The sequence below is a fragment of the Rhizophagus irregularis genome, chromosome 2 (genome assembly GCF_026210795.1).
Source record: "Rhizophagus irregularis chromosome 2, complete sequence".
NCBI lineage: Eukaryota > Fungi > Glomeromycota > Glomeromycetes > Glomerales > Glomeraceae > Rhizophagus > Rhizophagus irregularis.
Genome location: NC_089430.1, coordinates 2,792,192 through 2,806,486, shown reverse-complemented (window position 1 = coordinate 2,806,486; position 14,295 = coordinate 2,792,192). Strand labels below are relative to the sequence as shown.

Here is a 14,295-nt window from a genome sequence, read left to right as displayed (position 1 = left end):
CATTTTGATTTCACGAATATAATGTAAACTTACGATTGTTTTGTTTTACTATTTGGGATTTGTAGATTTGTAAACAAATTATATGCAGATAAGTTTCTAATTTTAAAAATGAGTATATGGATGGAAGGTTTAATCCAGAAATTCAGACATATCACAAAATTTATTAACCAACAAATATTTTGAACATCTCAACGACGCAAATCAATTGAGAAGGATAAACCAATACAGTTAACATATAGACAAGTTAAAAAGGAATCATTATTGTTCCTTAATTGATATATTAATTATATTAATTGTAAATTGTTTTTGTTTATAATAAATATGATATGTAAAATAATAAAAATATTTTTTTTGAAAAAAGAAATTTTTTTTTTTTTGAATTTATTTCCCTAATTTTATATCGTAGCGTACGAACTGAGATGGATACCTCCGATGAACATAGGTGCGAGTAAGTATTGTTCTTCAAATTCTGCTATCATTATAAAAAATTTTGAAGTTTAATGACATAGTATTTAAATCACAGATGGAGATATGATATCATTGATTGTAAAAATGATGAAAAAACTTATCAAATACTTCTTATATTAAACACATGTTTAAATTGTATATTCATCCTGATCTCAGCATCATTAATTTGTTGGAAACTTAAACTTCGTTTAAATGTAAAGTTTTGGTCTAAAGAAGCGTGGCTTCCTATGAACTTATTCTTTTTATGGTTTATATTATATTATTTATGTAAGTATTTTATACTCTTGATTTAATCTATCTTTATATATTAAAATCTGATAAATAAACTTCTTTCAGTACGTTCTTTTGCAAGTCTTGTCGTATTATTAGGATTATTCACTGATAAAATATTCATAGTTATTATGATATACGATCTTTCGTGGAGTCCTGGTATAATTGCAATTTTATTATACATTAAGGGAATGTTTCATCTCATGCCGCGTTTAACATTTGACCAATTTACAAATAATTGTTCACATAACAAAAAACCCACGAAAAAAATTTGGATTCCAGAAGATCAAAGCGTAAACCTTACTTTTTGGTCTGTTTCAGTATTTACCGTATTTATCATGTTGATTTTTTCATTATTAAAAAGTTATTTTTATAATCAGGAGAAAAAATCATACCCAATTTTAGAAGTTCCATTATTAGTTAGCAGTTTATTTATTAGCTTTTTATTTTTATATTATGGAGTAATTTTAATTACTTTAACGAAAAATAGTTTTATCTTATCTGAAGAAGACAATTTCGAAAATGATAGAAATCATCTTTCTTTTGTATTTCAACAAAATAAATTAAAGCTTAAGAAATATCTTCGAAAGGTAATTTGATTTGTCTTCTTCATTTATTATTATTATTATTATTACTAACGTAATGAATACTTGTTTTTTTAGATGATGTTATTTAATTTTTTTTGTGGAATCAATTTTTTATTAATTGCAATATCTATTGTATTTTTCTTTTTTCCTGATAAAACTCGTACAATGTTCACTTTGAATTTAATACTTTGTATTTTAACTTATGTAATATTTCCAACTTTTACGATCGTTTTACATATTGTTATGATATTATTGTGAGTATAAAATATAACGATAAATTAAAAGATTTATATTAAAAAAAAAATGCTTTAACTTAATTTATGTTTCATTCATATAGAGAAATTACAAAACGACATAGTAATAATTCGACTGTTACAGGTATTTAAATTCCTATTTAATAATTAATCAATAAAAGGTTTATCTAATTATTATTTTTTTTTAGTTCACGTGGAAACGACACAACTTTATAGTGTGCAAAGCAAGCCGATTCTAACAAATGATTAATACAATAATTGCAAAACTTCCATATAAATCATCGTAATCCCCTTTCCTTTTTTTTTTAATGACAACTTGTATTTAATAATTATTATAGCAATTTTTTTTTAGAATCTTTATAATGTATTCTCCTTAGCTTTTAATGACCTAATAGAACAATTCATTTACATACGCTCCGTCCCTCTGTTTTTGAATTTATAACCTCTTCCTGTATAGCATAACACCGATAATTCATTTTTTTTTTTTTACTATTCTCTTCAAATCATTCATCTGATCGCTAATCTATACAAAGATCCATGACGGTATATATGTTATGATATATTTTGCAAATTATTTATTTAGAAAAATAATTTTATTCATTTTCGTTAATGTGGGACTTACAAGTCACAGTTGACGATAATTTGACTTCGCTACGTTATTTATATAGAAAATTATTTTAATAAATTATTTATTAATCAGCTACTTTTATTATATCTTTATCGTTCGTCTTTTATCACAAACTGTTGCTTTAAGCGATTATAATGATCCTAGTGATCCTAGAAAAGATTCATACATAACAAGTATACGTATATTAAGAAACGGAAACATTTGCGAATCCGATTTTATTGGATGACGATCGCAGTATGCAGTATTGAATAATCGATCAAAAGTTTGGCTTGAGATTATTGCATGGATTAAACTGATGTTCTCTTGTTGATAGGTAGCATCTTGTTATGAGCCGAGTTGATCTGATTTTCGTAATGCGGTCATATTAACGTTCCAAAATCAATTCTTAGACACACTGCAAATCATATAAAAAGGTGATGCCTTAGTTAGCAAGCCCTTTAAACGAAGCTACAGAGCAAACAGAACTAGAACATATGAATCGAAAAACATAATAATCATCTTATTATATACCAAATCTTATCAGTTTAGGTTAAAGGTCTACATAGGTTAAGGATGCTCGATAATCATAACTCCCTCATTTCACAAATCACGTGTCAGTTCTAATTTCGACGTAGAAAATCATGACTGTTTGTAATTTAACAAAATAATTCTCGTTCACTCACTGAAGAGATTAAAAACATAACACGAACGATCTTGTCGACTTATTAAAAGAAAACTTGGAACTTGACGATGACGACTTGAATATTATTCGCGATAAAAAAGTCACCGGTCGCGCTTTTTTTAAGTTGACCGAAAGCAATTAGCCATTGTAGACTTGATTAATGAACTCAAAGATAATGAGGGTAAGCACCTTCCAAACATATACTGCGAACGTTGATAGCGACTTATACCATTTGCTTCCATTATATAGAGTCTCCTAGTAAAGGATTAAAGTTGAGGATGCTGAAGATATTAAAGTTTAGTACCGTTTCTTTTCGATCATGTTTTTGGGCATTATACAATACCCTACGTCTGTATGTTTGTGTGGGACCCCTACAGCCGATGTTTGGAAAGAGGGCCTTGCACGCCTACTAGGACTTACTTGTAAACCTTCTATTAAATCCGTGTGACATACTTTTTCCAGTGTATTGGGCACTGTGGGATTCCTATGTTCGTGTGGACCTGTCCACTTATGTGAGACCCCGCGACCAATGCTTGGGAAGAGAGCCTTGCACGCCTACTAGGACTTACGCTGTAAACCTTCTAGTAAATTCGTATGACATGCTCTTTCCAGAATCCCATGGTGCCAATGCCATTTTTGTGTTTTTTGTTATGTTTTAAATCAAGAACATGTTTAATTAGAATTAAGCAGTGATTCGTTACCTTATTTTTTCATTATGTTAACGATTACTCTGACTTTCTATAGATGAATATTCCAGACGGACTTTCTTCATACTTTTATAGAGCGAATTTTGATAATTGGGCTTTCATTGATTGCTTAAAATAATTAGCAAAAGTGTGTGAACGTCTAAGATCAGAAGACCTTGATGAAATTATTAAGTCCAACTTCGTTCGATAAGCTCAAGTCCATGGGCAGCTCCAAAGAGTAAGGAACAAAGCTACTAAGTTGATTAAAAGCGCCAAGGCTACATTCAAACGTAAAGACATCGCCACGTTTTTCGAAAGATTAGATATACGGGTATGTTTCAATTTGTGTATATAATGTGCTTATCGTTCATAAAAGCTAATTCATTAAATAGGCTGATACAAATGACACCCATAATCTCGTAAACGACACCAATAATCTGTATGGATGCGAAAGGATTTTTCTACGGTGATACTGGGAAGTTTTTATTCGATATACTACACACTGTATCTCTGCATGTCATGTGACGAAAATTTGATGATAGAAATAATACTGCGCTGATTAAACACATGACAATGATCCCAATTTCTCGGCGAATATCAAATGTGCGGAAAGAATCAAGAAAGGTAATACCGACTTATCTTTGAGCATCTATAGAACCGGGAAAATGATTAGCATTGTGATGGCGATTTTCTAGAATCAAGTCAAGAAATCAAACAAACCAACTTCGCTATTACTTTGCGGAATATACTCATTTGATTGATTGTTGATATTGTTGATGTTAATAGTGGTAAGTTTGAATATTTCTTTTGATCCTTTTTTGCTTTACTTACACAAGGCGGATAAAAGGATTCACCAAATAAGTCCTCACCTTTTTATAAGATTTGTAGTGCGTTTAAGGATCGATTTTTAGAATAAATCTTTGGGGGAAATTACGTTTTATATGATTTATCACAAAAATCAGATCAACAGATACTCCTTAAAATCATGGGATCGTGTCCCTGGATCAACAAAGGGTTTTTTTTATTATTAATACATGCAAAAAGCTGACTTGTTCCCGTGATACATGGCGATTGATACTGCACATTTATTAAAGTTCCATCAAATCGAAAAAATATATTAGCATTTTGGTATGCACGTTTCACACAATGGAATTATTCAAATATTTGCAAATGTAAAGCCTCGCTTTATTAATGAAAATAAGTACAAATCGGAATCGTTTGTTTTAGCAACCCTCTTTGACATGCTACAATCGCGTTATTTCTTGCGATTAGATCAATAACCACATAAAACGCACGGCTACATGATAGAATATTTCTATTTATGCTAAGGAGTATCAGCCCCCGCACACTACCATCTTCATCGCCACAAGTTCTCAAACCCCTCACTAAGGGCTTTTAAATCGTTTGTAATTAATGGCTGGAGCTAACTTTATTTCCTTCGTCATAGTCATATAAGTCCTCGAAATCAGATCCGGGATTAGAAGATGGCTTTTTTAGCATTCCTTTCACGATTTAGCCTTCTGGTATGAACACTATGTTCTAAAGGGTTTCTTTGATGCAAATGGTTGATTGCATACATCACATCAATTTGGGATAGCTAAATACAACATGTTACTACATTAGCATGATAATTTATAAATTATCGTTTACACCTGGAATTATGAAACGCTTACATTGGGCTACAAGATTAATTTTATTTGGACCCGGATTACTAAAATGCATGCTGATCTTCCTTCGTTTCGTTCTGGACAATTACTAACTAAAATTAAAAAAAGTAATATATGTTATATAATTGTAGATTTATTATAAAGTTAACTGCTTATTGGATTTAATAATATAATATTTATAAATTATGTGATTTTATTAAGTGGAATATAAGATTTTAATTAATAATTATATAATATATATTATTAGTCTAACTAAAAAGAAAAGATACATAATTTTTTTTTATTTATCTGAAAATTTTCTAGAGTTCTGATATGCTTTGATAGTTAACTGAAAAGTGAGATTTATTTTTTTATATTTTATTATTTGTTATATTAATAATTTTTTTTGGCAATTATTATTTTATTTTGTTTATTTATTATATTTATATTCCTTATTTTTTCTATTCCTTTTATTTGTTATTAAAATATATTTCTTAATTTTAATTAATAATTTTTATAAATTAAGTTTTCATTGTTAGAAATCTATAACTAATTGTAAAATAAATAGAAATAAAAAAAATTAATTTTTAATTATTTATTAAGTTTTTTTTAAAAAAATTTACCTTCAATATAAGTGATATTCTTTATAATAGGTTTGTATTCAATAAAAAGGCATTTCACTTGATCAGTAAATGTCTATATTAAGTAAGATTTTTTTTTTCTAATTAAAATGAAATATAAATATAAATAAATTTTTTATATAATATTAATAATTAACCAATCAAAATTTAAGGCAAAAAATAGTATTATTCATTTAAAATAAAAAATAAATTTAAATTTACTGAAAATTACTAAAATAGCATAAATAATTTTTTATTTATTTATTTTAATTTTAAAACTAAAATAAAAAGCAATTAAATTACTTGTTTCAAATAACTCCTTCTAATTTCTTTAAAATTAAGTTATTAATTTTATTTGTATATTTATTCTTTCTATTTTTTTTTTCTAAATAATAGACAGCAAAAAAAATAAAATTTTAAATTATAATTAATAAAATCATGAGTTATAAATATTATAATTTGATTAGTTGTTAAGTTTAGCAAGAGAAAAGAAGATAAAATGGTAAATTTATAATAAACTATTATATATATATAATATATATAAAGCTTTTATTAGGCTTATCTCATTGTGTGTAATATATACCAATAGGATAATGTTTATAATATTTTATTAGTTACTATTGCTTTAATATATGAGAGATAATTGTAGAGATGCAAAAATTTTTATAATATTAACTATAATTAACCATCTAAACCATATAATGCATTTTTCATGGTAGCTGACATTACTCTTTTTTTAACTTACTTAGTCAGATACTATTTTACAAGTATCCCAGACACATCTAAAACAAGTTATACTTTACTAATAGAGAAAGAGCAAATTCAGCCAAATTTAAAAATTCAAAAACCAGTTTTTTTTTTAGATAATACCAGTAATTTATTTCCTTTTTAGAAAGTAGCCAGTATTATTATAATTCTAGCTCTGAAGAAATACTTATATATATACCGATGCCCCCCCCCTTGGGGGTCTCTAAGGTATCGGTAAATATTTAGTTATCTATGGAATAACAAGTATTTATTATATGTACAAAATTAATGGATGCGTAACTGTTTGGTATCGGCTATCACTCAGATACGTTATGATTAACGTTATGTTTTATTTTATCTTTTGTATAACAAATTTATAATAGCGTAACCATACGTTATTTACTTTAAAATTAAAAACTTCTTACCTTAAAATTTTAAAATTTAAATTTTATCATGACTAATATAAGACAAGAATTTGTTTTTGCTGCAATTCAAAGAGCTGATGCATTAACAGATTCTTACATTCGCAATGACGTAATAAAACGATATGAATTTGTAAAACAAACAATTCTTGATGATGAATCACTTACAATAGATGAAAAAGCAAAAGCAATAAAATTTATAACAAAAGATTATGATTATTTTAAAGTTTTAAGTAATAAAGGAACAAAAAGATTATGCGAAAATTGTTCTTTGGAATGCTTGGCTACATTATATTGTGAACATTGCGTCCGAACTTATTTAAAAAATAATTTTTCAAATTGGACATCTGGAAATAATAATGTTGATTATTTAATACAAAAATGTCAAATTGAATCATTTCGCCCAAATAACATAATTGAATGGATACCATACAATAATTTACAAAATATTAAATATAGGGCCAGAGGTGGATGCTCAGAAATTTATTCAGCAAATTGGATCGATGGAAAATACATTAAATGGAACTCCAAAAAACAACAATTAAAAAGAACAGGAACATTTGAAGTAATACTTAAAAAATTGGAAAATATTGAAAATGCTAATAGAAGCTGGTTTGAAGAGGTAATAACTTTAATAAAATTCTAATTTATAAATTTTAAATGTGTAATACATTGTTTTCATTGTTTTTAAAATTTTTTATAGGCAAAATCACATTTAACATTAAGTAACAAATATGGAGAATTTGTCAGATGTTATGGTTTAACTCAAGATCCAATAAATAAAGTTTATATGCTTGTAATGCGTTTAATGGATATAGATTTAAGAAAATATTTAGAGTATCAACGTACATGGAAAGAAAAAATAAATGTAGCTTATGGTATAATTTATGCACTTTATAGAATTCATTATGATGGAGCGGTTCATCGAGATTTACATTCTGGAAATATTTTATGTTCACAATATAATGATTTTTGGTATATAGGTGATTTTGGATTTTGTGGACCTGCTGATAAACCATTAAAAAGTATATATGGAAATCTTCCTTATATAGCACCCGAGGTTATATTTGGAAAAGAATATACTTTTGCATCTGATGTTTATAGTTTTGGTATACTTATGTGGGAAATTTCATCAGGACAATCACCTTTTAATACTTACGAACATAATTATGATCTTGCAATGAAAATAGTTAATGGTATGAGACCAAAAATTGGATCAGGAGTCCCATCAAAATATAAAGAAATAATGAAACAATGCTGGGACGCCAATCCATCAAAAAGACCTGATGCGGCTACTCTTTTCGATGAAATTCAAAAAATGCGGGAAGATTCATACAATAATGATAATGCAAATGAATTTAATACTTTAGAATATAATTCTTCTCAAATTTCTCAAGTCAATTCAAATTCAAGTTCTAATCTACATTTATTATCAACTAGTAAACTTTATCAGTTCGGAAATTTACCAGAACCAAGAAATGCGACTGAGGGTAAGTTATGAATTCAGGATAGCTTATTTGCTGTAAAATAAATATTAATTCTTTATTATTAATACCGATTTAAATAAATAGAAGAACAAGAAGGTAAATATATGATTATTACAGTATAATTACTGTTTATAACTTTTTTAATTAGCAGTTAAACTTTAAAATTAATTTATTTTTAATAGCATTTCATAGCAAACCTTATGATTTTAATATACCCGATAATAGTAAGTATACTTACTATATAAATGGTATTATAATATGTTCATATTCTTAAAAAAAAGTTACGTTATTTATTCTAATATTTTAATTTAGTCGATAGTTTGTTGTCAAGCGATCAAGTTGAACTTGGATTTTCTGTAGATATTAAGGAGATAAAAGTAACGAAACTGAAAATAAAAATAATGAAGTTAAAGATAATAGTATTAAAATTGGATAAATAAACCTTGTGATGTTACTTAGCAAATGTTAGTAATTTTTTTTTAATTTCTTTCATATTTTTTATTTATGGAATAATTTATGTGTGTGAAAATTTTGTGTTATTATATTTTCAATTTTTATTTATTTATGATAATTATAGCATCTAATACAGAATCTCTAGCTATTATTATTATATAGTCGGGATCAGCAAAAACTATGAAAGCGCGATTATTATGCGAAACATTTTTTTCTTCAATCCTAAAATTTCATATATTTCACTCTTTAAACTGTCTTAAGTGTAGTATTCTAAATCAGTTCATTTTATAAAGCAATTATGGATAGACATTTCATATGCCGCGATAAATTTAATTTTGATGAATTAAAAAAATTTCGTCAAAAAATTTTTTAATATAATTAGAAAATGTCAAAAAATTACCGCGAGATGATCATCACCGCACCAGCGAATATTAGTGGGCGGAGTTTCATGATATTTTTAATTCTACCCGAAATTATACTCTAATTCTGGTAAGGTGACAATCACCAGTGGTGATATTTAGCAATACTCAATTAATCTCTCATTTCATATAAAATAATAATTTTAATAAAATTAAACTTTGTATAAAAAATTTGAATTATTGGTAAAACAAACACTATTATTCTCTTAATGTGATAGCAGTATTGATAGCCGAACAAGTAGCATCAAAAAATTTTTCTACTAATCCCTCCGTGTCTGGAGTGCTCCTGAAATCAAACACATTAAACTCTCCAATTATGTTTTTAAATTCACTAATCATCGTTTTGGTTAATCCCGTAATCTCCCCGAAAAAGTAAGAAATTTTTGCCGACTGCATTTCTCCTAGTACACCTTCTGCAGTTAGACCATTTGGGTCTCCATCCGGATAATTATCATCTGTATAAGTGAAACGACGGCCATGTGGCGGACAGTCACCGATATGTAAAAGGACGCGAATATCATTTCTCCATGTCATTCTAGATACGGCTGCGTCAAGACCGCCTAAGACATCTTCTGGAGTATCTCCACCGCCTGAAGCTGAAACACCCGATAAGCTATTTTTGAAATTTTCGGGAGAATTGGTGAAGTCAAAAATCTGCAAGCGATTTGAGCCATCACAATGATCACGGTAGCCACAGAAACCGATCCGAATTCTAATTGCTGGTTCCATATTTGCCATGTAATCTACCACTTTTTTGATAGAATTCTTGACACCTTCAATGTAGCTTCCCATAGAACCGGTGCAGTCCATAACGAAGCAAAGGTCAACGTCCATTTGAGCGTTTGATGTACAATATAATTTTCTTCGAATAATATTTGATCTATTAAACCATAGAAATGACAATACGTTTAACGAGAAATTCAGTAAAATAATCAATTAAAATAGAAATTAAAAACCTATTGAAATATTACTTCTTGAAAACTGTACAAAACAATAGATATCAAGGAAAGTGCGTTTATATAACATGCACGTAATGAAATTTTTTTTTTGTACACTTTTTTTATGATTGATGAAATTGGATAAGGCTATATTTAAAATGGAATAAGGGGAGGAGTAAAAGTGTAATGAAACAAAACCTGTTAATTCAGGATCATTTTCACACGGTATATGAATTATGTATGAATGACAAAATCAAAAAAAAATCAAACCTGTTATTTGACCTGTTGAATTAGTGATATAATTTTAATTATCACATTACTTTATATATGAGTGAATGATTATTCTTTTTTTTTAAAAAAAAAATTTCATAAAAAATAAAAGTTGAAAATTTATAATTAATTAGACGAATATTTTTCGTTAAAAATGAGTTGCTATGGAAAACATAAAGAAAAAATCAACGAACATAATTCTCAATCAGATTATAGCAAATTTTACAAACAAGAATTAACAAAAAGTCAAAATGAACTAAATGAAACAAAAGTAGAATTTAATAAAATGAAACGTAAGCTAGAAGAAAAAGTTAAAGAATACGAGGAACAATTAAAAGAAGAAAAACAAAAATTTGACTTAAAATCAAAAAACTTAGAATCAAAAGTCAAAAATCTTGAACGTGAATTGTCTAATAAGGAAAAACGAAATATTCAAAATTCAAGAGAAACAATTAAGAGAGAATACGAAAGACGATTGGAAGAAGAAAGGCGAAAATCCAACTCACAAATAAAAGCATTAGAAGCAAAAGTCCAAAATCTTGAAGGTGAATTATCTAAGGAGAAACGAAATATTCAAAGCTCAAAAGGAACAATTAAGAGAGAATACGAAAGACAACTGGATGAAGAAAGGCGAAAATTCGACTTAAAATTAAAAAAAAATGTAGAAGAAACAGAAAAATGGTATCAACAAAATTTCAATCAGTTAAAGGAACGTTATGATGAGTTACAACTAGCAAAAAAAAATATGGAAACAAATATGGAAAGTAATATCATTAATTTAGATCAACAATTAAGAGATCAAGAAAAAAATTTTAAACTACAGTTTAAGCAAGCGAACGAAAAACATAAGAAAAATATTAGTGATATAAGACAAAAATTAGATGAGAAGGGAAATGGTTTGCGTGAATTAGAAGAAAAAAATTTAAAACTGAAAGAAGAAGCATCTAAATATCAATCGGCGCTTGGTGTTGCAACAAATATTCGTCTTGGCGATGGTGATCAAAATCATTCGGTTAAATTAAAACAAGATATCTTAAAATTGCAAACCACATTGGAAAATTACGTAACTCATTTGAAACCTAATATGAAAATTAATATTAAAAAAGTACAAGAACTTGCGCGAGAATATGGTTGTATAAATGAAATTACTGCAAAAAATCCAAATAAGCTTTTCATTAAAGCTGTTTTACAACGTAAGGTGTTAGACTTAGTATGCGAGTTTTCTAATGAATTTGTTAAATTCCGAGATGGAAACTATAAACTCGAATCTGATATCGATTCAAAAGCAAAAGAATTATTGAATCTAATCAAGTTATTCTCAACAACTCGTGCAGGAACTGATGGGGTCATTGATGCTTCGATAGTAAAAATACGTCAACAAGTTTATGGAATTCTTGGTAATCGTGGATTTAACAATATAATCGATAATGATGGAAATATGCGAATGCATGACTTTATAGCTCATTTTAGCAACGAACTCAATAAAATGATGAATCAATATCGTGAAATCAACGATATTAATAGAAAAAAACAAATTGATGCAATGGCGCCAAAACTTATTCAAGATATTTTCAAATTATTTTGGTTTCGCACAAATGTTCAAGAGCCAGAAATAAAAATTGAATATTTTAAAAGTAACTGTATAATTGATCCAAATATGATGAAAGGAACGTGGAATGATGATGATGAAATCAATAAATTACGCGTAGACATATGCTACTTTCCTCTGGTTGGACGAGATTTTGATTCTTCAGACGCAAGAATATATACACCTGCAAAAGTATTTCCGCGAGAGATCTGGTGAATAAGCATACGAACAATATTGTTACTAGAGATGATAACATTTTTGCGCAAAAGGTAAATTTTATTTTTATGTAATGAATAAATATAGTATATACGTACAGTATGTAAAATGAAATAAAATTCTATTGAATTTAAGATGAAAATGAAATAAAGATAATAATGTTTATTTGTATCGATTCACAACTTTATTTATTGCTAAATGCAGTCTAAAAAGGCGTAAACCTATTTCAAATATTCGAAAAATTTAAATACTTTGCCAATTTTAACTGTTTCTTTCTTTGCTCTTCTGACAAAATAAAAGCATCTCCAGGTCTCAAGCAAATTTTACTTTGCGTCACGAAAAACAGCTGTCATAGTGATCTTCGTGATGATCAAAAATTCATTGAAATCTCCGATTAATAACATTGTAGGACATTTACTGTAGGACCTTTTTCATAACAATTATCAAATTGAACACAAATCATGTAATATTTTTTTCTTTTACGACCGGATCAAACATCTCATATCACGTATTGTATATAAGAGCCATTTTAGTGGAATCGTCTCTTGTAAATTGGTTTTGATAAAAATTCTTCAACCATATATTTATTGTCCATAATGATCATCGAGTTTTTTCCTTAAATAATCAAGCAGAACTTTTGCAATAATCACCAACACTTTTTCGTCAATTGATTATATCACATATTCATTCATACATCATTGAACCTTCATTCAAAAATTAAAAGAGAAACTTCATTTAAAGGGCTAAAAGGATTAAAATGATTAAAAATCGTACAATCTATGATAAAAACCATAGTTGACAGGAATAAACTTGTTTTATACAAATTATTATTTGATTAATTGCCACTTTGGATTTGGCAATCGTATATAGAAACAATAACGAATATTTTAAGTTAGTCACAATCATAAAATTTTACCCATAATGGTTTATAATCAATTCATTGATATGGTTGATAATACGTAAATTTACGCTCATTTTTTATTTATACAATAACAAAATAATAAAGTGATGGCTTATCAATGGAACTAAAATTTTTTTTTTGTTAATTGTGTTGTCTATGAGTAAGTTTCTAAAGTTGACATTGGTGCAAAAAAATGTGGCAAAAAAAAATTCACACTTACGTTATGTTATTCCGTAATAATATTTACTATTTAACAAGATATTTTAATTGCCTGATAAATGACTCGGTCCTGCGGTCTTAAACGGTCCTGGCCGGTCTTTGGAAATTTTTTTGAAAAAGTAACGAAGTTGCGCCTCTAAATTTTTGGGCGCAGTAGAATTGGTTAAGGACTGAAAAGTGGCAAAATTTGGGTTTAATCCAATCAGCCAATTCAAGACTAGATTAGTTTTTATGACCAAAATCTATTTTTTTTCGATCTTTAGCTAATTTGGTCTCTGCTAGCTTTAAAAAAAGCAGAATAGAGGCCAATTTTGCCAGTTATCGGACTTTGCCAATCCCGCTGCGGCATAAAAATTTCAGAGAGATTTTTCTATAAAGACCGAATAAGACCGAAAGAACGAAGAACGGCTGAACATCTTTAAAGACACCAACTGTCATTATAATGTCTCCTAGTTCCCTACACAAGAGTAATATCATGGGAATTATCGGCACTAGCAGCAAAACTAAGAGGAAGATCTTTGTGACCTTTGTCAAACCCAATTGAATTGTTTAAATTACATTTCTTAGGAAGTAAGCCACGTTTTACAAGGTGCATCAAAAGATGAATTAGGTGAAGATATTTAAAAAGGAATAAATAGTCACTTGTATGATGTAGTGTAGCAGTTATGATTGTAATTACGGTAAAAAAAGATACTTTTTTTTTAAAAAAAAATTAGTTAACAAAAAATTATTTAGTAATTTAATTCTTATTTTTCTTTATTTTTCTTTTAAATGTTCCTACTAAATTCGATAATAATAAGATTACGATAATAATG

The 14,295-nt window shown here is 27.7% G+C and overlaps 4 protein-coding genes across 4 annotated transcripts; 3 read left to right on the top strand and 1 right to left on the bottom strand.

Moving 5' to 3' along the window:
* Positions 1 to 419: 419 nt before the first annotated feature.
* Positions 420 to 1,829, top strand: OCT59_011967 (uncharacterized protein; the record flags this gene model as incomplete). Its single annotated transcript, XM_066134137.1, has 6 exons — positions 420 to 448; positions 524 to 735; positions 805 to 1,328; positions 1,401 to 1,579; positions 1,663 to 1,703; positions 1,768 to 1,829. The coding sequence occupies 6 exons, from the start codon at positions 420 to 422 to the stop codon at positions 1,827 to 1,829; spliced, it is 1,047 nt and encodes a 348-aa protein (XP_065989430.1).
* Positions 1,830 to 8,307: 6,478 nt separating this feature from the next.
* OCT59_011966 (uncharacterized protein) lies at positions 8,308 to 8,916 on the top strand (the record flags this gene model as incomplete). Its single annotated transcript, XM_066134136.1, has 4 exons — positions 8,308 to 8,479; positions 8,561 to 8,572; positions 8,659 to 8,700; positions 8,789 to 8,916. 4 exons carry the CDS (start codon positions 8,308 to 8,310, stop codon positions 8,914 to 8,916), a joined length of 354 nt encoding a protein of 117 aa, XP_065989429.1.
* A 554-nt stretch (positions 8,917 to 9,470) lies between these two features.
* Positions 9,471 to 10,380, bottom strand: OCT59_011965 (uncharacterized protein). Its single transcript, XM_025312975.2, has 2 exons — positions 10,320 to 10,380; positions 9,471 to 10,228 (listed from the first exon to the last, which is right to left on the bottom strand). Exon 2 carries the CDS (start codon positions 10,180 to 10,182, stop codon positions 9,547 to 9,549), a length of 636 nt encoding a protein of 211 aa, XP_025188439.1. The 5' UTR covers positions 10,183 to 10,228; positions 10,320 to 10,380; the 3' UTR covers positions 9,471 to 9,546.
* A 263-nt stretch (positions 10,381 to 10,643) lies between these two features.
* OCT59_011964 (uncharacterized protein) lies at positions 10,644 to 12,360 on the top strand (the record flags this gene model as incomplete). Its single annotated transcript, XM_025309894.2, has 1 exon — positions 10,644 to 12,360. Exon 1 carries the CDS (start codon positions 10,711 to 10,713, stop codon positions 12,358 to 12,360), a length of 1,650 nt encoding a protein of 549 aa, XP_025188438.1. The 5' UTR covers positions 10,644 to 10,710.
* Positions 12,361 to 14,295: the final 1,935 nt, after the last annotated feature.